General features: G+C 41.7%; 1 protein-coding gene and 2 long non-coding RNA genes across 3 annotated transcripts; all 3 read left to right on the top strand.

Annotated features, from left to right (window-relative positions):
- Positions 1-1,190: 1,190 nt before the first annotated feature.
- On the top strand, positions 1,191-1,906 carry LOC121618970. The gene is made up of 4 exons (XR_006007456.1): positions 1,191-1,385; positions 1,491-1,585; positions 1,695-1,720; positions 1,885-1,906. It is a non-coding gene; the product is annotated as an uncharacterized LOC121618970 (long non-coding RNA).
- A 92-nt stretch (positions 1,907-1,998) lies between these two features.
- Positions 1,999-2,938, top strand: LOC121618411. Its single transcript, XR_006007440.1, has 5 exons — positions 1,999-2,027; positions 2,132-2,216; positions 2,344-2,490; positions 2,575-2,786; positions 2,889-2,938. It is a non-coding gene; the product is annotated as an uncharacterized LOC121618411 (long non-coding RNA).
- Positions 2,939-2,946: 8 nt separating this feature from the next.
- On the top strand, positions 2,947-21,417 carry LOC121618410. Its single transcript, XM_041953906.1, has 52 exons — positions 2,947-2,992; positions 3,086-3,204; positions 3,309-3,476; positions 3,687-3,886; positions 3,984-4,099; positions 4,289-4,395; positions 4,535-4,711; positions 5,012-5,220; positions 5,326-5,420; positions 5,531-5,556; positions 5,722-5,743; positions 5,837-5,864; positions 5,969-6,053; positions 6,181-6,327; positions 6,412-6,623; positions 6,726-6,829; positions 6,923-7,041; positions 7,146-7,313; positions 7,524-7,723; positions 7,821-7,936; positions 8,126-8,232; positions 9,224-9,394; positions 9,475-9,680; positions 9,800-9,900; positions 10,023-10,141; positions 10,505-10,660; positions 11,377-11,591; positions 11,677-11,762; positions 11,907-12,034; positions 12,274-12,399; positions 12,599-12,789; positions 12,877-12,968; positions 13,273-13,403; positions 13,627-13,751; positions 13,854-13,980; positions 14,768-14,980; positions 15,301-15,468; positions 15,895-16,041; positions 16,389-16,438; positions 16,530-16,662; positions 16,837-16,919; positions 17,019-17,145; positions 17,489-17,679; positions 17,901-17,991; positions 18,114-18,243; positions 18,389-18,570; positions 18,680-18,835; positions 18,937-19,070; positions 19,161-19,294; positions 19,381-19,475; positions 20,031-20,238; positions 20,865-21,417. The coding sequence occupies exons 3-52, from the start codon at positions 3,342-3,344 to the stop codon at positions 20,966-20,968; spliced, it is 6,693 nt and encodes a 2,230-aa protein (XP_041809840.1). The 5' UTR covers positions 2,947-2,992; positions 3,086-3,204; positions 3,309-3,341; the 3' UTR covers positions 20,969-21,417.
- Positions 21,418-21,795: the final 378 nt, after the last annotated feature.

Genomic DNA, 21,795 nt, shown 5'->3' with positions numbered 1-21,795 from the left:
TCCATGATCCATGTGATAGTGGGACCAGGTTCTGAGACAGTTCAGTGCATAGAAATGAGGAAAAGCCTGTATATCTTTGATTGGAATAGGAGGGAAAGGTGTATAATAATAGTATAATAAACCACCCAGGTTATTAAAAATGTTTATATACACATTTTTGAAATTGTTTCTGTCTGTCTGAGTAATTATGAAGATTTTTTGTTGTTAGAGAAAGAATAATGAAAATTCCAAATTCATTTTCAAGGACTAAGGCATTGAATGATGAACTGGAGACTTCTGAGGGAATGGAGAAGAAACTAATCTATACACACTTCATTCATGTCTACCTATCAAGAAAGAACGTTCCAGGTAAAAGGAAAAGAATATGTGCTCATTGTGTAGGAGAGAATTAATCATATATGTAGATATATAAAACATCAGGTATAAATAAAGAAAATCATAACAACAATGAAAATGAATAACTACAATTGTATCTGCATTAATAGTTCCTGATCAAGAATATCAAAAATAGAAGGAACATAAGCAATAGTAGTCAAAAGTGACTTTGCTGGCATAAGATTGTTTGTTGTGTTAAATCTTTAAATCTTGAATTAAAAAAAATAATAATTTACAGAGCCAGGATGCACACAAAATGTGAATGGAAGTGCGGAATGGCTGGAGAGAAACCTTGGAAGTTTCTCAATCTTTGCAAGTCTACAGGACCTTGAAGAAATGAACACCAATTTCAACGCAGTAAGGAACAAATTACTGTAGATAAACACACAAAGTGTTTGTACTGAATTTGTCTGAGTGGGAAAAAATTATATTGTTATAGATAGAGGCCTTGGAACAACTATCACCAAACCAAAAGGCTGAGCTGATCCTGGACCCAGACACTGAGGATGAGGCCATCGTAAGGGAGGTGTTTGCAAGCTTGACAGAGGCCCCTGATGATGAACAGCTTGACAAGTTTTTCGAGGCTTTTACAAACATCTGCAAGCAGGTGACTGCTGAACTCTAAGTCTAACATATATTCACACAAAGATGGCTGACAAAGGGTCAGGTGAAGCTTGTAATCTGGGCACAATGAATTTTGAGTCATGCCCCTGATGCGCATAACTACAAAGATATGTTAAAACGACTGCAGGAGGGTAAAACGCCCCCCTGAACTGAAACATGAATCTTTTTATTTTCCAGAGAAACATCACCGTTATCACAAATCCAGGGGTCCGAGACACCATCTTGAACCTGACCTTGACAGCCCTTGCTCCCAAACTTGTAGGATTTCAGCCTGAAGACTATGAGTTGTGGTTCCAGGACAATTTGGCTCCTGTGATGGCGAGCATCCATCCTGGCAGTTTGGTGGTGATTCCCAGTGACATCAGCTGTCGATCCTACGCAGCTATGTAAGAGATGAGATTTTTGAAGTCCGCAGTTGGACATTTTGGGGTTGCACAGTGTCAAACTGTGGCACCAGACAAGTCACAATGATTTTTGTTTTCTTCCTTCAGAATCACTGGTCTTCGGCAAAGTTTGACATCCCTGCCGCTGCACCTTTCACACAGTGTGAGATGGAGCATGGAGTCATTGAAGGAGACATTCACACGTACGTGCCAAACGTTCTGCCTACAAACTTTTTCAGAAAAGCCAACTTCCACGACTGTGATGAAAGCTGTATTGATGCCATGCATTCATTTCGATTTTCTCCCAAACAGGTTGCTCAGTTCCATATTCCTTCAGGGTGAGTTCATTTCTATTGCTGTATGACATGGATGATACAATATTTGATCAGACTTCACAAGACACAAATTTGTGAAATGAATTTGTGAAAGAGACCCCTTTGAAGTATTTTAAATTCAATAGCTTGTCCCGCTAGACTAACAATCATGTTTTGCTCGTCTCCAGTGCAAGCAGACCCCGGTTAATGGTAAGTCTGTGAAATGCCAGACATTTCAACTTTGATGACAAAATGGCATTCTGAAGGTGCAAAACCTCATACACGAATATTGTCTTTCCCCAGAGTACCTCATCTGCGCTGGAATCAATGGGTAGGTGAATTACTGTTACATCCAGTGCTGAATTTGCATAGGTAAAATTCTTTTACACAGTCCAAATAAGGTGACAATGATTTTCTTTCTCGTGTTATCCTCAGATCACAGCTCGAACAAACCCTGGACATTGACAGTCCCTCTGAAGCTCTGTGCAATTTTACCATCACTGAGCATGCCTGTTCCTCGGTAAGATTGACTTATGTAAGCTGTGAATCACAGAGAAAGATTTGGATTTTGCTGCATTAGCGTCCTGAGACAAATCTCAACATGCTCGGAGAGTCGTTGCTTTATTTCTTGTGTAATTCTATGCAAGGCAAGACACCTCACATCCAGCAACTTGGCCACACTGCTGACGTGCTCGCTGGAAAGCCAAAGGGCACCCCCGGTAGAGGTCTGGAAGCTTCTCTTCCAAAAAACTACTCCTGAACTAGACCAGGCTCTTGTGACATTCGCCAACACGGTAAATCCAATCCCACAATTTCATAAACTTGCCATTTCCTTGTGTGAATCCCGTGCAAGACCAAAATGATTCTTCCAATTCTAGGCCCCCAACAACAGCAACCCAACCCTGTCACATGCTCTTGAGGCTCTTGGAGAGGTGGTTTTTGACAACGTCAGTCAGGCACAACTGCAGAGTGTTGACTTTGTCAGCAGCTGGTTCCAGACAAGGATTGGTCCGTTTTTGGCCTCTTCGTCAACCAACTTCCTCTTCTGCCTTAGCACCAAGGACTTCAGCTGCCAGACGTACCAGATTGTGTAAGTAGATATGTGATATATTGCTCCACTGTGATAAAGATTCTAGAGGAGCCTGCAGTTTTCCAACAGTTTGGATGTTAAAAGCCTTCTCTCCAATTTTAGCATCCAGGCATTCAGCAGCCAAAGGCCTTCCATGGACAGAGAAAGTCAGCAGGCTGTCTTCACCCATTTCATCAAACCATTCCTTTCAAGAAATGACTCATCGGGTAAAGGCAGGGGCTCAAGCTCAATTTGGTTAAGGCTTGATTCACCACGGTGGTCAAAACCTGCCAATGTCTTTGTTTCTGTCTTTGTCACAGATCCTGGCTGTGTCTCATTTAGCGGAGGTAGTATAGAGTGGCTACAGGCAAACCTTGACAGCTTCTCTGGTTTTGCAACCCTGCAGGACTTGCAAGCGCTCAATCCCAACTTCTCAAGTGTAAGTGGCAACTGCAGTTGTAGTATTCTTCTCCCAAACTGAAATGTCTTGCCTCTGGGGTTACAATTGCCGCTCACTGATTCCATATTGATTCCCTCTCGTAGGCCGAAGCCTTGTCATTGCTCACTCCTACTCAGATGGCACAGTTCGCACTCAGCTCAGAGGCCTCCAATGACACAGACCAAATCGACCGTGTGTTTGAGCAACTTGAGGAGGGCAATGCTCTGGAAAATGTGAATGAATTCCTGACAGGGCTGACAGCAGATGAACAGGTAGGCTGCTCTTTTACACCAGGTGAAGATGGATAGTCTTTGTCTTTTAAACGAGCACGCTCAGTACTTATGAATGTATCTAAACCTCTTAGTTGAAGGGGACCCATCCATATCTAATCTTTTGTAACATTCTTCCTAGCCTCCTGTATGGCATACAAGCAACATGTAACCTGTGTGGTCTTGAAGTCTTCTCATGTCATAATTTGACAGGTCCCCGATTTACAACCTGTTGTGAGAGATCGTGTAATGAATAGGACCTTCACCATCATCGCGCCCCATTTCCCGAGCTTCACAGAAGACGACTGGTTTCTTTGGTTCCATCTGACACTGGTTCCTGTCCTCCCAAGTTTCAATGCAATGATGCTGGAGAGTGCAACCTCAAACATGAGCTGCACTAACTACCATGTCGTGTGAGTAGCGTTTCATGAACAAGCAAGACTGGATTGGACCAAAGTACACAGTGGTAATGAGGGACTGCGTAAGAATGTTTCTTTTGGCTCTTTGCAGCGTGAGTGGGATGGCCAAAGCATTCCCTGCGATGACGTCGCAGAGACGACAAGAAATCACAGATACTCTGCTGGACTTCCTGAAAAACTTGGCCAGTGCCTTCGATGAGGAGAGAGGTAAGGCTGGCACAGTAAGACTGCGGCATGTGGTTGCTGGTGTGAGCTAGTCCATGAGCTTGAAATTGTAAAAGAATATGCTGAAATGCCGCCGAGAAGACAACTGGCACTTGATTTGTTCCGTGTGTGTCAATGAGGACTAATGCTCGCTACATGTTGCGTATGCTAACGTCCATCTATGTGGCTCAGCTTGCAGGCAGGCAAGTCAGAGTGACGTGGAATGGCTTGAAGCAAACTTGGGTCCGTTTTCCCAATACGCTCCATACTCTGACCTCAGAGCCTTCAACCTCTCTGAGGTAAGTCATCCATTTCACTGCCAGTCTTGCTTGAAAACAGCAGCACAATATCCAGATCCAGGATGTTCTGCCCACAGGGCTGGTTTTGCCTCATCAAAGGGACAAACAGTAAATACATCCTCTTTGTTTGTGTCATCAGGTGGCAATTGTGGACTCCCTCTCACCAATCCAGAAGGCTGAGCTGATCCTTGATCCAAACAGCCGCGCTTCTGAGGATGAGGCCATCGTAAGGGAGGTGTTTGCAGGCTTGACAGAGTCCCCTGATGATGAACAGCTCGATCAGTTTTTCCAGGCTTTTGCAAACATCTGCCATCAGGTGACTGCTTAACTCTAAGGATAACATTGATTCACACAAAGATGGCTGACAACAGGCCAGGTGAAACTTGTACTGGGCTCAATGAATTTTTGCAGAAGCTAGCAAGGGGCCAAGCTCTGACTCAGAATGATGCATTTCTGATATTCCTCATGAATGAAATGCCACCAGTGATGCCTTGAGTCTTGTCCCCGATGCAGTGAAGTACAAGGACATGTCACCAAGCTCGCTTTCATTCCTAAAACGACTGCAGGAGGATAAAACGCCCCCCTGAACTGAAACATGAATCCTTTTATTTTCCAGAGAAACATCACCGTTATCACAAATCCAGGGGTCCGAGACACCATCTTGAACCTGACCTTGACAGCCCTTGCTCCCAAACTTGTAGGATTTCAGCCTGAAGACTATGAGTTGTGGTTCCAGGACAATTTGGCTCCTGTGATGGCGAGCATCCATCCTGGCAGTTTGGTGGTGATTCCCAGTGACATCAGCTGTCGATCCTACGCAGCTATGTAAGAGATGAGATTTTTGAAGTCCGCAGTTGGACATTTTGGGGTTGCACAGTGTCAAACTGTGGCACCAGACAAGTCACAATGATTTTTGTTTTCTTCCTTCAGAATCACTGGTCTTCGGCAAAGTTTGACATCCCTGCCGCTGCACCTTTCACACAGTGTGAGATGGAGCATGGAGTCATTGAAGGAGACATTCGCACGTACGTGGCAAAACGTTCTGCCGACAAACTTTTTCAGAAAAGCCAACTTCCACGACTGCGATGAAAGCTGTATTGATGCCATGCATTCATTTCGATTTTCTCCCAAACAGGTTGCTCAGTTCCATATTCCTTCAGGGTGAGTTCATTTCTATTGCTGTATGACATGGATGATACAATATTTGATCAGACTTCACAAGACACAAATTTGTGAAATGAATTTCCTTAAAGAGACCACTTTGAAGTATTTTAAATTCAATAGCTTGTGCCGCTAGACTAACAATCATGCTTTGCTCGTCTCCAGTGCAAGCAGACCCCGGTTGATGGTAAGTCTGTGAAATGCCAGACATTTCAACTTTGATGACAAAATGGCATTCTGAAGGTGCAAAACCTCATACACGAATATTGTCTTTCCCCAGAGTACCTCATCTGCGCTGGAATCAATGGGTAGGTGAATTACTGTTACATCCAGTGCTGAATTTGCATAGGTAAAATTCTTTTACACAGTCCAAATAAGGTGACAATGATTTTCTTTCTCGTGTTATCCTCAGATCACAGCTCGAACAAACCCTGGACATTGACAGTCCCTCTGAAGCTCTGTGCAATTTTACCATCACTGAGCATGCCTGTTCCTCGGTAAGATTGACTTATGTAAGCTGTGTATCGCAGAGAAAGATTTGGATTTTGCTGCATTAGCGTCCTGAGACAAATCTCCACATGCTCGGAGAGTCGTTGCCTTATTTCTTGTTTAATTCTATGCAAGGCAAGACACCTCACATCCAGCAACTTGGCCACACTGCTGACGTGCTCGCTGGAAAGCCAAAGGGCACCCCCGGTAGAGGTCTGGAAGCTTCTCTTCCAAAAAACTACTCCTGAACTAGACCAGGCTCTTGTGACATTCGCCAACACGGTAAATCCAATCCCACAATTTCATAAACTTGCCATTTCCTTGTGTGAATCCCGTGCAAGACCAAAATGATTCTTCCAATTCTAGGCCCCCAACAACAGCAACCCAACCCTGTCACATGCTCTTGAGGCTCTTGGTGAGGTGGTTTTTGACAACGTCAGTCAGGCACAACTGCAGAGTGTTGACTTTGTCAGCAGCTGGTTCCAGACAAGGATTGGTCCGTTTTTGGCCTCTTCGTCAACCAACTTCCTCTTCTGCCTTAGCACCAAGGACTTCAGCTGCCAGACGTACCAGATTGTGTAAGTAGATATGTGATATATTGCTCCACTGTGATAAAGATTCTAGAGGAGCCTGCAGTTTTCCAACAGTTTGGATGTTAAAAGCCTTCTCTCCAATTTTAGCATCCAGGCATTCAGCAGCCAAAGGCCTTCCATGGACAGAGAAAGTCAGCAAGCTGTCTTCACCCATTTCATCAAACCATTCCTTTCAAGAAATGACTCATCGGGTAAAGGCAGGGGCTCAAGCTCAATTTGGTTAAGGCTTGATTCACCACGGTGGTCAAAACCTGCCAATGTCTTTGTTTCTGTCTTTGTCACAGATCCTGGCTGTGTCTCATTTAGCGGAGGTAGTATAGAGTGGCTACAGGCAAACCTTGACAGCTTCTCTGGTTTTGCAACCCTGCAGGACTTGCAAGCGCTCAATCCCAACTTCTCAAGTGTAAGTGGCAACTGCAGTTGTAGTATTCTTCTCCCAAACTGAAATGTCTTGCCTCTGGGGTTACAATTGCCGCTCACTGATTCCATATTGATTCCTTCTCGTAGGCCGAAGCCTTGTCATTGCTCACTCCTACTCAGATGGCACAGTTCGCACTCAGCTCAGAGGCCTCCAATGACACAGACCAAATCGACCGTGTGTTTGAGCAACTTGAGGAGGGCAATGCTCTGGAAAATGTGAATGAATTCCTGACAGGGCTGACAGCAGATGAACAGGTAGGCTGCTCTTTTACACCAGGTGAAGATGGATAGTCTTTGTCTTTTAAACGAGCACGCTCAGTACTTATGAATGTATCTAAACCTCTTAGTTGAAGGGGACCCATCCATATCTAATCTTTTGTAACATTCTTCCTAGCCTCCTGTATGGCATACAAGCAACATGTAACCTGTGTGGTCTTGAAGTCTTCTCATGTCATAATTTGACAGGTCCCCGATTTACAACCTGTTGTGAGAGATCGTGTAATGAATAGGACCTTCACCATCATCGCGCCCCATTTCCCGAGCTTCACAGAAGACGACTGGTTTCTTTGGTTCCATCTGACACTGGTTCCTGTCCTCCCAAGTTTCAATGCAATGATGCTGGAGAGTGCAACCTCAAACATGAGCTGCACTAACTACCGTGTCGTGTGAGTAGCGTTTCATGAACAAGCAAGACTGGATTGGACCAAAGTACACAGTGGTAATGAGGGACTGCGTAAGAATGTTTCTTTTGGCTCTTTGCAGCGTGAGTGGGATGGCCAAAGCATTCCCTGCGATGACGTCGCAGAGACGTCAAGAAATCACAGATACTCTGCTGGACTTCCTGAAAAACTTGGCCAGTGCCTTCGATGAGGAGAGAGGTAAGGCTGGCACAGTAAGACTGCGGCATGTGGTTGCTGGTGTGAGCTAGTCCATGAGCTTGAAATTGTAAAAGAATATGCTGAAATGCCGCCGAGAAGACAACTGGCACTTGATTTGTTCCGTGTGTGTCAATGAGGACTAATGCTCGCTACATGTTGCGTATGCTAACGTCCATCTATGTGGCTCAGCTTGCAGGCAGGCAAGTCAGAGTGACGTGGAATGGCTTGAAGCAAACTTGGGTCCGTTTTCCCAATATGCTTCATACTCTGACCTCAAAGCCTTCAACCTCTCTGTGGTAAGTCATCCATTTCACTGCCAGTCTTTCTTGACAACACAAGTCTACATGTATAATTTGTAGAAAATTTCTGTTCCTGTAATGAATGCTTATTTGATTGGTGAATTTTGATTTTGGTGAAACACAAAGAAAACAGATATTTTAGCATTTGCCTTCCCTCTTTAATACAATTGTGTTGGCTCAAGTAGTATTACTTTTAAGATCAGAGATAAAAGTCTGTGTATTGCCACTTCCCAACTAGTTTAGCTTGAGCATTTCTGCAAAAGCTGTGAGCACCAGTAAGTATGTGAGAGAGGACATTGAGCAAGCAATTGAATGTAAAAGAGAGATCGGCTATGAGAGAACAAAGTGAGTGGACAAGAGTAACAAATCTTGTTTTATCGTGGTTATATTTTTGAGCCGATACAAATAACTTTTAAACGCTCGAGTTTTGAAAGTTTTAATCTCCTTTGCCAATTTTGCATGCGTCCTTTTTGTTAATTAATTCCCTCCAACACCAACATCAGAGTCACAAAACAGTCAATGTAAAGAATGAGAGCATAACTGTTTGTTGTTTTCTCTTATTTGAGAATTGAATTTCACTGCTGGGTCTAATTAGCCTGCTCCTAATGGTGCTTAAAATGTGGAAACACTGCACAAAGGAGACTTTTCGGTCCTTCGGTTCTTTGGTCTTAAGCATAGGTCTCCTGGTTCTATAGTTCCTGGAAAATTTTCGCTGAAAACGGCTCTGAGACTGTGGTTGTCCAGGGTCTTTTCAATGCAAATGGTGTGATCTGTGGACTCCTCACTAACTCCTTTCCAAGGTTGGCTGATTCCTGAGTGGTATTTATCAGCAATTGTCTGTGTGTGGATCTGTGAGGATACGTTGTCAAGACTGTTCAACCCCAACAGAGGGCTCTGCTTGGATTCACAGGGTTACAAAGAGTAATGACAGATTTTGTTAAAACTGAATTTTTAAACCTATGTTTCTTGTCTTATATCCCTCTCTTAGGTGACAGTTCTGGGCTCTCTTTCTTCAAGACAAAAAGCTGAATTGCTTCTCGAACCAAACAACCTGTCAAATGAAACCCTTGTGAGACTTGTATTCGCAGAACTTAGTGCGTCATCCCGTATGGAAGACCTTGGCACTTTCTTTGATGAATTTGTTAGTGGTGCTGCAGAGGTGAGTATTTTCATCATATTTAGCTTATTGAGTTTTTTCACAAAATCGAAAATCAACCTGACAAATTTATTTTGTTCTAGCAAAACCTGACAACCATCAACCCAAGAGTGCGTGACACCATCCTAAATCTGACACTTACGGCACTTGGACCAAAATTATCCATGCTGGATGCTGAGGGATTTAGGTTGTGGTTCCAGGTCTACCTCCCTCTGTTCCTCCCAAGCATTGAGTCAAGCACATTTGAAATGATTCCAAGAAATATCAGCTGTGACTCCTATAAAGAGATGTGAGTGATAACTCTATCTTCTTCCTTATTATATTGACCAGCAGTGTTAAAAGAGAATGTAAATAGAGAATAGAAACACTCTATTTCACATTTTGGTGAATTTGTGATTGTCTTCACAGTGTAAAGGGGTGCGACAATATTTTCAATCAACTCTCCATGGCACAGACCCAACAGGTTTTCACCTTCACCATGGACTATTTTAAGACAAATTCCTCCTCAGGTAGCTTGAATAGCATCATAGTATAACACTATATTTACAGTTATTCCTTGCTGTGAGTGTGTATAAATCCACATTGCTTTTTTTGCATGGAATGTACAATTTACAGACATTTTGATTCCCAGGTCTCTCCTGCATTGAATCTGTAAATGATGACAGAGATTGGCTGGAAGACAACTTTGGTCGATTCCGTGTGCATGCCTCCTACGAAGATTTTGTGACCTTGAAGAACAATTTCAATGGAGTAAGTGTTGCCTTTTAGTTCTTTCAAATGGTAATGCACAAATTGCAATAAAGACAAGTATGTTCTGCTGCCATATCACCCTACACATCGTGATTAATTGAAGTGAGAGCAGGCGTTAAGACAAACAGTGGTTAAGTTGCTTTCACTAAGGATTAGCCAAACATTACATGCAAAAATAAAGGTGGGAATAAATGGGAGTAAAGGGTGAAACTTACAGGAAATAATGACATTACTTGCCTTTGTTCCTATAAGGCAAATAAATATTTTATCCAAGTCCAACGGTTAACCTAAGCATACAACTGCATGAAATAATAGATTTCACTGTCAGCATTCACTTACTGAATTGCTGTTTTTCACTTTTAGGTGGAGGTTGCAGATCTTCTCACTGTCAGTCAGCTGGCCCAGCTCGCAGCAACTCCCTCACAGCTAACAGGGGCACAAGATGTGAAAAAAGTAATGAAAGTCATCAACCCTGATGACTTTGGTGCCTTCTTTGACACAGTCTCACCAGCCATTGAGGTAAACATGTACATAGACTACACTTTCTTTTTTGCACAGTAATACTAACATGCTTGTTGCACTCATACCTAAACACTATCTGAAGGATTAAAAAAAAAAAAATCCTTACTTTGATGTTCTCTAGTGGTTGTATTATCAAGAATAACACTAGAAATGTTAACTAGGACTGTCTCATTGTACAACAATACATGATGCTATAGTATAGCCTAAGATAGTGACTTTAAAATCCCATGGAAATTGAAATGTGCTCTTTATGCAACATCATATGCCCTGAAATGCCAGTTTATTCAGTACACCTAGCTAAGACCAATGCAGTCTGACGGACAAATGTTGGGTAGAGTCGGGGACAGCACTGTCTGTGTTCATCATTTTATGATCTTTTCCTGAACCTAACCAAGTAGTTCTTGTGCCTAAACCTAACCAAAACTGCGACCATCACCTGAAATGTTTTATTTAAAAAGCTTTTTTTTGAAAGTATAACCAGACGTTGCGTATTTATTAGTGCTAACTTGACTGCCGAATGAGAAGTTGATGTTTTCAAACCTAAACAGAAAAAGCCCAGTCATGGTGGCCCAGTGCAGACCGGTGGGTGTATTACATGCTTTGGCGTGATACTGAGTTGATAAATGGTAACATGATAAATAACATTTTTTACTTTCATAGATCAAACTCTTATCAATTCTTATCAAACTTAATACTGTGTCAAATTCCCCCAGATCAACCAGGCCAACTACACAGAAGAGGTGAAATCTGCTCTCCTCCAGGAGGTCTTTGACAGGGGGAATCTGTCCTCTGTCGCTATCAGCGACACAGAGTTCCTGCTGTGGCTCAGGGCGCGACTGAGCCCTCTCCTGGTTAATCTGTCTCCCAGCCTGGTGACACCTTTGTTTGACATCGGGACGAGCAGGAGTTGTAACAGCAGCCGAGAGATGTAAGAATTTCTGCAGTGATGGTCATGATCATTGTGATGATGTGTATTTTTGAATTGGCTGAGACTAATATTTATCTGAATTTAGGATTACATTGCTGGACACACTAAATTTGACACTCAGCAGCAACACCCAAAGGGAGATCTACCAAAGCACCCTCCTCTTCCTCCAAGGTGTGTGCGAGAGATACACATCTATTTGTTTGTGAAGTGATTATGTATTTCAGTGTATTTTTTTCTCTGAAAATATGTGCACTATTATAATTGATGTTGTTGTGTATCAGGTGCGCACAGTGATTTCATTTGTGTTTGAAACAGGCCCACCGGCCCTCAAGTGTTACGATGGTGGAAGCTTCTACGTCTATCTGAGAAACACTTTCCTCAGCTTTGGCTTTCCAGATTTGTTCACGTTCACGTCTCTTCTGCCACAGGCACGCGAGTCAGAGGTAATATATAACAGAACTTACTTAAAACCTTGAAATATTCCCACACAGTTGCAGAGGGTGAAGTACTGACACTGACTTTGCACAGGAGGGTTAACACAGTATCTATTAGCGAGAGTTACCACCTGGTGACAGTTGTAATGCAAATGCTGATGGATGTTGTGCTGTTCCAGCAGTAATCCCAATATATTCTTCTAAATACTGTAACTTTTCAAGGTATCCAACTGTTTTTCTTCTTTCAGCTCCTGAATACCATCAGCACCTCAGAGCTGCGTCAGTTCCTCAATCAGCCCAATGTGATCGGTAACGACTCTGACATCTGTGTCATCTTCAACAACTACAACAGCACTCCTGCCTTCCTAGAAACAGTATGTACCTCTTCTGGATGTCACCACACAACATACATTATGACTGATGAGACATGTTTATAATGATAGCATTCGAGTGGTAATTTTGTCATGATATGCACACAATATGCTCTCAGCACATCATTTGATCATCAGTCTAAAATCACAGATTTTACAACTGTCTCAAGTTAAACATGTACATCCACGTGTGTGCCAATAGGAGGATGTTCCAGATGAGGTGAGGAAGGTGATCCTCCCTTGTGTTTGGCCTCTGGCACTGAGCAGCAACAACAGATCCGAGGTTGATGCCTGGTTCAACCTACGGTTGAAGAACTATATCAGATTCCTTAGCAGGAGCCTCATCAGCTCCAACGAAGTGCAGAATGCTTCATGTCTGGCCTTCCAGAAGCTGTAAGTGTCAGGAAGTGCAGTGACAACAGGAATATCACTGGTGGATTACATGATACACAGTTTTACTTATTTTTTTCCTTTATATAGCGTCTCTGTTATGGGAAATAACTTCACATACAACAGCTCTGGGTTTGGACGTGCTGATGTGTACACCACCATCAGGACCTACTTGAGAACTGGTAAGATGCATTCCTGAGCAAACGTACAATGTACGATGAATGTTTTGTTAAAATTCAAGGAATTATATTTTTACCATTATAGCATTATACATGCTACACATCGGCATGTTAGTATTGTCGCTGACATTAGCATTTAGCTGGAAGCACCGCTTTGCAGAGCTGCTGGAGTGGCTGTGGACTGTTACTCCAGTGTCAACACTACTGGTCTTTAAATATTTGAGCCATCATACATCGTAGAAAGAGATGATTGGTGTTACATTAGGTTATTTGACCACAAGGTTTTGGTTTTTCCCTGCGTCCATAGGCTCTGAAGCCAGATGCTACGATGCCAGTGATGCAGAACTCAATTCTACCGCCTGGTTTGCCAATTACATCGGCAGCTTTGTGACATTTATTACTCTGGATGATCTCACCTCCTTCGTCTCCACCAGTCAAGTATGTCCTGATATCAGTTCTATATATTTTATTGTTTATGCTTAAACAAGAACAAAATATAGAAATTGTTAATTGTTGTTAGCATAGCTTTCACAATCAAAATCTGTTGTTTTTAAATCTATTTTCATTTAATTAATTTATTATAGTGAAGACTGAGAAAATAAAAGCCATTTTTAATGCCATTTCTTTTCATTTTAACCTACTTGTTTCTTTATTTTTGAAGATGGAAGTCTTCTTGGTGGACCAAGCCAACCTAGAGCTCTTTAACAACACAGCAATCCCAGAAAATGTGACCAACTACTATATCTCACAGCTTTTTGAATTCAACCCAACCTTCAACCCTCTGAAGTGAGTAAAATAACAAATATACTTAATTCTAGCATAGATATCATATGTTTAGTTAAGTGGGTGGATGTTTACATGGGGTTGAGAATTGTGCCACTTTTCTAGGCTTCCAGGCTTTTTCCTTTGCTCACCTGAGGTCCCGAGCTCAGCATATTCTTCTATGAATGAAAAGGACACCATCCTCATCTTAAATGTGCTGAATACACTCTGCAATGGAACAATGGATGCTGAGGTACCATCTCCAATTGTTTCAGAGTTTAACTTTTTTAATGCTTTAATCCTTTTTAATGGATAAAACACACACAAATCTCATCACAGAGCTTGGCATTTGAACCTTTGGTTTTGAAATACTGTTGAAAAGGACTAAGGATATGCAACATCCTTTGGGCCAGTGCACCACAGAGTTAATTTTTACTGTAGACAATTTCAGTGTATTTTGTGACAGGCTGGGTTGAAGATTTTAAGCTCTATGATGTGTTCAGCTTTGAATTTCATGGTCTGCTGAGCAGCTTTACAGTGTCTGAGTAGTTAGTTAGTTAGGAGACTGTAATGAGTCCCCAGGAACGTAAGAATGAGATGGGTGTGTCAGCACCACAGATGAAGAGATGCCGAAGAGGAGGAATACGTCTAAGATTTGCAACTTCCAAACGGCATCTTGTTTATGTATCCCAGAAACTGATTCCATTCATTGTTATAAACCTTTGAATGTGGCAGCCAACAGATGTTCCTCACTACTTAAATGCTGATCTGAGGATCTGTTAATATGAATATCTACTCAACTCTGCAGCTAGTGGAGTATATCTGCCTTCATATCTCTCAGCTCCTTTTTCTGAAGTGCTGTGTTGGTGCATGTTAGCAGTGTATGTGGGTGCATCAGCAGGGTTTTGTGGTTGCACACGTACAGTATGAATAGTTGTATTGAGACTCTAGATGCCATTGGAAAAAAATCTAATAACAAAAAATATTCTGCATGATTGTCCTCACTTTTTTCCTCTGACGTATAAAACTTTATTCTATAGATATCTGCTGCTCTGGCATCAAACATCCAGACAATCACAGCAGAGACGCTCACCTCTCTGGGCAATGCCAGCGCAGGACTGACCAGCAGCCAGATCACATCGGCCAACCCGTCAGTGCTGATTTCCTCTATGTCTACTCTGAGCTCTGTCAGCACCTGGAACCAGGAGCAGGCCTCCGCAATCGTCCAATCCATTACTGCCTCAGGCTTCGAGGTAAAGACCTCACCATCCACGTAACGTGGCTGATAATCATGTGATTTAATACTTCACCTAACAGTATTCTGTATTTGGTTGAGTATGATTTTGTTGAATATAAAATGAGCCTGAAGTACACTGTATATGCCGCTTCGATAATAAACAAAACATACAAAACACTGGCATTCAAAAATAAATAGTCTTATTATTGAGTGCTGATGTTTTGTTTGTTTTGATCCTAACCACGACCATGCACCATGTACCCAGTACAGCGTTTAAGATTTGGAGCTGTGCATGCTGCTGTTTATCTCTCTGATAAATGCAAATGTATTTAACAGATCAACAGTGAATCCCTGGAGTCCCTCGGCACACTTGTTGCTGGAGTTCCTTCAGACTCAATCGAAAACGTCCCGGCTTCTGGGCTACTCAGAATCTCCAAGAGCAGCACCTTTGTTTCCAACATGCTGGCAGCGCCGACAGTCGTCCAACAGACCTTTATCAAAATGGTAATGAGTTAATTTCTGATTGTACCACAACTTTACAGCCATGTTTCTCCATTGGTGCTTCGTTGGGTATTATTCACAAACTTTTTTCTCAGGGAATCAGGAGTCAGAAACTATATAATGTTAAAAAACGTGAACATGTATCATCAGGGGACATCGCTGATCTAAGATTAATATTAAAATATACAAAAACAACAGTTCAGCATCAGTCAAAACTAGTACAACAACAATGCAGTATTTTGGTGACTAAAACTGTGTTTCAGTTATTACCTTTTTTTTTACTACTTTTTTTGTAGTTGATGATAAATACAGCCTTTTGTCTCCATTTGCTTTCAAAAAAACTTTCAAAAAACTTTCAAAAGGCACAATCAGTTTTATTATAATGTGTTATATGCCAGGATCATAAAATTGTGTGTAATTGTGTGCTAGATCATTTCTGTGGACTCAAGTCCAGCCAAAGTGGTCATGAATGTCCCCGATGCTATGGCAACTGAGATCCAACCATCCCTGCTGGTATTCTCTGAGGACACTGCGAACATCAGTGTGATTAATAAAAAGCAATGGACGAGCGATCAGGTCAGTATGTGGCTAAACACACAGAATAGAGGAACGTTTTTGAAGTGATGAGGATGTAGATGTATTCAAAGTGGTGTCACAGATGTTCCATTATCACATTTATTCAGTGTTTTGCCCAGATGTTAGTTAGTTCTTTCTCCACACGGTGTGACTCCTCATTGAAACCAAGACAAGTTAAATTCTTATCAGCTGAAATGAAATTAAAATCATCTTTATTGTACCTTACCAAAGTCCTATCCAGCTATTGAAATAGGTGGTTTAAAGAAATACTTAAAATTCACTTAGTGTTGTTGTAAAGCAATGAATACATGAAATTTTAGCTGACATTGCTGCGTCTGCTCTTCTAGGCCACCATGTTTTTTGGGGCACTGGCTGAAACAGATGTTGACGTTGAGCAGTAAGTGAAAAAGTCTGTGACCCGTAACTATATAATTTTTTTAGATTTTGTACATTCAGTTTCTTTGTGGTTTATTCATTACCCCCCACAGGATCTCTCCTTCTGTGCTGCAAGGCTTCACGTGCACGTCAGTCCAGAAAATGACAACAGCCAGGATCAAGAAGCTGATCCGTGCCTGTAGGCCGAGGAGAAGCAGGGCCAAGGTGGAGCTGAGGGAATCGCAGGTAAACTCAAATTAAATCTACCTGAAAACTAAACTTAATTCATGGTCTATGGTCCTTTAATATTATACTATTCATATAATATATAATACCAGAGTCAGAATTTCAAAAACTGTATGTTGTGTTATGGACTCCTAACAGTTAGTATCATTCTGTGGCTTTGCATATTGTCCACAGCTGACTTGCATGTACAACCTGCTCAGTGGAAACCTCTCCCAGAACTTCACAGATTATCCCTCAGACATGCTTCTCTACTTCAAGTGAGTCTCCAGGCATTTTATTGCCCTGACCTCATGATGTGCCTCCGGCTTGGAAAAAATGCATGTATTTACTTACTGAGTTTTCCCTCCTTATTACAGCAACAGAGACATCGAGAGAGCCAACTGCAGGTCCTACTTTTCCGCAGTGGGTGCGGCAGACTTCTCTGTGGCCTCCAAAGTTTTGAACAAGGACTCACTGCTGCTCAATGAAGCCAGAACCTGCTTGGTGAGTGCCATTAAAGTTAAGGTTTACAGGCAATAACATGGGTAGGTAAGGGTTAATCAAACAGTGTTGAAACCTTAATGACATGGGTATGAGTTGAATCACCACTGTATGGCGTCAGCATATTGATGAGCATATACCAAGAAATATGCAGATACACATATAAGTTTTTATATAAAAGTGTAAACACACACACACACACACACACACACACACACACACACACACACACACACACACACACAAATTAAATTCTGGCTTAAAAAAGAAATATACATGTGTCTAACTGGTACCTATGTATGTCACCTGTCTGACTGTCAACAAAATGCTGCGTTTGAAATTGTAGGGTATAAGTGGTGTGGATCTGAGCAGGGACAACGTGGAGGTGCTGGGGAGCATGGCCTGCACTCTAGACCCCATTTACATTGAGAAGGCTGATCCTCTCATTCTGGAAAACCTCAAAGCCTGCAAGGACTTCTCTGACAGCCAGGTGGCCGCCATGGAGACGCTGCTGCTGTCTGGGAAAACACAATACAGGTATAGGAATTAGATCAAATTCAGAGCAATTCAGACTGCCGATATACAGTATATTCTACACTATATATGATATGAAAAGTATAACACCAACCTTGTCCTTCAGCTACGCCAAATACAACCTAGTTTTATTGACATTATATACAAGATCTCTGATGCCCATGCACTTTATTTTGCACGCTATGCCACCAAGACGATATGAATATATTATCTTCTGTTGTCAGGAATGTCACCACCTGGAACATTCAAACACTGGAAAACCTTGGGGTCCTACCCCTATATTTCACAAGCAACATCTGGAGCCAGTTCCCAACTGTATGTGCTTCTTGATACTAATTCATCCAATAATATTCATTTAGTACCATGATTTTAAAGAGGCACCTGATATCCGTTCCCCACTTTGTGTTCAAAAGCCATGTCTGGATTTTTTTTTGTAGAAAACAAAGAAGAATTTCCTCAAGACCTTTATGCCCAAACTGAGGAAATCAAGGACAAAGAAGAGGAAGCTCAGGGCGCTGTTTAAACAGATCAGCACTCTCAAGATGAAACGAGGAACACGGGGAGCAGGTAAAGAAGAAAGATGCAGAGAGGGTAGTGTGTTTTTTTTCCATGGCAGCTGCTGATGCTGTATACAAAACTGTGTGTTTAATAGAATGGGATAAGTGAGAACTTTTTTTTTTCTCTCTTCTCTCATCGGGCTTTTATTCTCAAGGCTGCACTGTGGGCAACATCACTACGGTGACAGTTAGCGACGCCTCCTTCCCCTTCGGCTACGACCAGACGCAGTTTGACCTCTGTCTGGACGTCCCTGTTCTGAAGGACAACCTCTACTCTGTATGCGAGAAAGTGGTTGACGAGGACTTTCAGAAAGTCATTCTGAAGAAACTCAACCAGGTAATTTTAGCACTGATAGAGAATTATGGTGGAATTCTTTTTAGTCCATGAGTTGATTTATATTTCAACACACTGAGCATGTCCTTCTCCACTTTCTCTTTTCTTCCAGGCATACCCGTCGGGTGTGTCCGATGAGCAAGTTCAGCTGCTCGGCTCAGTGTCTCGTGTGGCGTCGCTCGATGACATCGCCAAGTGGAACGTCACTAACATTGACACCCTTGCAGCACTCATGAAAGCTGATGATGGAACATGGGAGGCAGCAAAGGTATAATGTAGAGGTTTGAACAGTGTGATGCACAATATAATGAAAGAAACCCATATCTGTATACGCTTGCTTACTTAAGTGTTTTCTTTAATGTTGTTTAGAGCAAAGCAATCATCACCAAGTATCTGAATACCTCTGGGAACTCCCTGGGCAGCACTGAGCTGAACACTATTGACTCCAACCTGTGCTCATTAGACGCCAGTACACTGAAGACCATCACTGCAGACGCTATCGGGTGGGTGCGAGCATGTGGTTCAAAGATGGCTAAACATGACCACTGACCAGAATTAACATTCAATGTAACTTTCTTCTTCCATCTCGCCAGAAATGCCAAACTTCTGAATGTGGAGTCCTGCTCCTCAGAGCAGAAGAAAGTCCTGTATGAAATCAGTAACACTTCCTTCAGCTCACAAAATAGCAGTGCCAGCACCTACTACAATTTAATGAAGTCCTATCTAGGTGAGAGTGCACCTGTCTTTCCAGCTGTTTCTCTATCTCTCATAAAACTCCTTCCTAATTTCCTATTTTCCGTTCTGCTCTGATAGGTGGGGCATCTCTGTCAGATGTAGTGGCGTTGTCAACCCAGACCATCAACATGGACATAGACACTTTACGGAGTCTGGATTCCAACGTGATCGCTGTGAGGACATTTGTTTTAGTCTATTTGGTTGTTTTATTGTGAATACTACAACTGAGCTGAGGTGATGCTTTAGCATGCTTTTTGCCAAGACTTCAAGGAATAGTTTGACAACATAAAGTTTACTTTTGTCACAGATCTTGGCATCTGTAGTTAGGTCTTTGAAATGACCACAGGCTGCAGGATGATGGCTTTTATTAGTATCCCAAAGTGCAGTATGTGATCTTCTATAATTAGTCCTTTCTAGTTAAAATAGCAAACTGTATGTACTGTACAAAAAGAAGCTGTGAAGGGTATGATGCACTTTATTGTGAGTATTGGGCCAAGTATGCCAACCCTGAGAGAAGGCAAACTGCCTGTCGGTTGCAGAGGTTCAGCATGATAACCATTTCTGTCTGTACTGGATTTTAAAAATTTTATGAAAGGTTTATACCAAAAGTGGCTCTAGGAAAAGAAATGAAGCAACTTTCTTTTAAATCTATGATATTTTAAATTTTTTTTCATTGTCCAACGTGTAAAAATATGTCAGACCAATAACTGTTTCATTTGAAATCACAGAATTTGACCGTGATCAACGTGCAAGGCCTCATGGGTAACCAGGTACAAGATCTGAAGGTGTTTGAGAACGATACCGTGATTCAGGACTGGATAAACAGGCAGTATCAGTCAGACCTGGACATCCTTGGTCTGGGCTTAACCACCAACAGAACCACCCCGACCTCTACACCATCCAGCTTGAACAACAGCACAACCGCTCCTGCATCAGGTACAGCCAGCACTATGACACCAACATGGGGTGAAGCACATACCTTTTTGTGTGTGTTCAGTGACAGCAGGCTTTAAGCCTACACAGTATTTCTAATAATAGTGATCTACTTGCATTATCTGCAATAAGAAAATTAGAGATTGGAGCAGCTCTACCGCTCCTCAACAAAGAGAAAAAATACTACAACTGTCTGCCTTACATCAAATTTGGTGCTATAGAAGAAGCTATACAGAACATGTAAAAATGACTTTATAGTCTCTAGATTTAGGCCAAAATATTTGCTATAATTGTATCTCAGTACTATGCACTGGCTTATGGAAAGTTAACGTAAAGAACTGTTGTTCACAAGGAGCCACAGGTCTCTAAACAGACAGTATCTGTTGTGCAGCGGCGGTCGCATTGCTTGTGCATTGTAAGTTGCACCCTTTACTATCTTTAGCCACAAGAGGGTGCAGGTGCACCACATTCTATTTTCTCATTCACAAGCATGACAACACAAGGGACCAATTTACCCACTGGCGGGGTACAAAATGTAATGTCTTATTTATTTTTCAACCATGTCACCAGAACTGTTAAGGAAATAATACAATTCTGCTTCTGTCTGTGTGTCTGGTTTTGATTTCTAGCTACTATCACAAGTGGGGGAGCAGAGCTTGCAAAACACCCTACATCCATATTCCTGGCTGCTCTGCTGACAACTGTGCTGCAACTGCTACACCAGCCAGACTAAATGCATTTGTGTCTTCAGCTGCCTAATCAATAATCAGTAATGATTTGCATCTTGAGAGTGGGATTTCTTGCTATTATTGTTAGTGTTTGACATTGACAGCTAAAAAAAATAATTAATTAATTACTTTAACTGCTTAATTTCTGCTTCATGCTTGTCTCTTCATGTTAGAAAACTATGCTACTGAATAATACTTTTACAATTTTTTAGGAATCAATTTTTTTAAAGAATCAAAATAATGTATTTTAAGCGGTGATTGGGGATTTTCTTCCACATACTGGAATTACTGGGGAGTACTGCTAACAATAACATTATGTTCAATCATTATTAAAGGCTAAAGAAACAGTACATGGAAATTAAATATCGATATAATCATTCCTCAAATTTTCTGTATAATCTATTATGATAATTTACATTGTATTGTGCTATTCCTTAAATTAATAAATGCATAGTAATTAATATCTGATGCTTGTGTTTCTGTCTCTTGGATCAGATTATAGGACTTTCAACACTTGATAGGCTAATGATCTGAATTTTATGGATTTTACCTACGGCAATCAAATCCAACACCACACTATAGAATAGTGAAACAGCAGAGTGTGCATTGACAAAGCAAACAGATTGTCTCGCTTCTTCAGTTAGGACTCAATCGACATGTGAGATTGAGGGTCTGGGTAATTCAAAGTCTGTGCATGTTCACATTGAGCACAAAGAACTGATCAAAAGGCAACACATTCTCACTGAAGTTTGTTTTTTAATCCTGACTTCTGTGTAGAAAAGGGAAAACAAAAACTCCAAAGCCCCTGATTTGTGTGCATTTCATATTCCCA

The sequence above is a fragment of the Chelmon rostratus genome, chromosome 15 (assembly GCF_017976325.1).
Source record: "Chelmon rostratus isolate fCheRos1 chromosome 15, fCheRos1.pri, whole genome shotgun sequence".
Classification (NCBI taxonomy): Eukaryota; Metazoa; Chordata; class Actinopteri; order Chaetodontiformes; family Chaetodontidae; genus Chelmon; species Chelmon rostratus.
The sequence above is the reverse complement of the archived record's forward strand: the minus strand, read 5'-3'. Positions and strand labels throughout refer to the sequence as shown.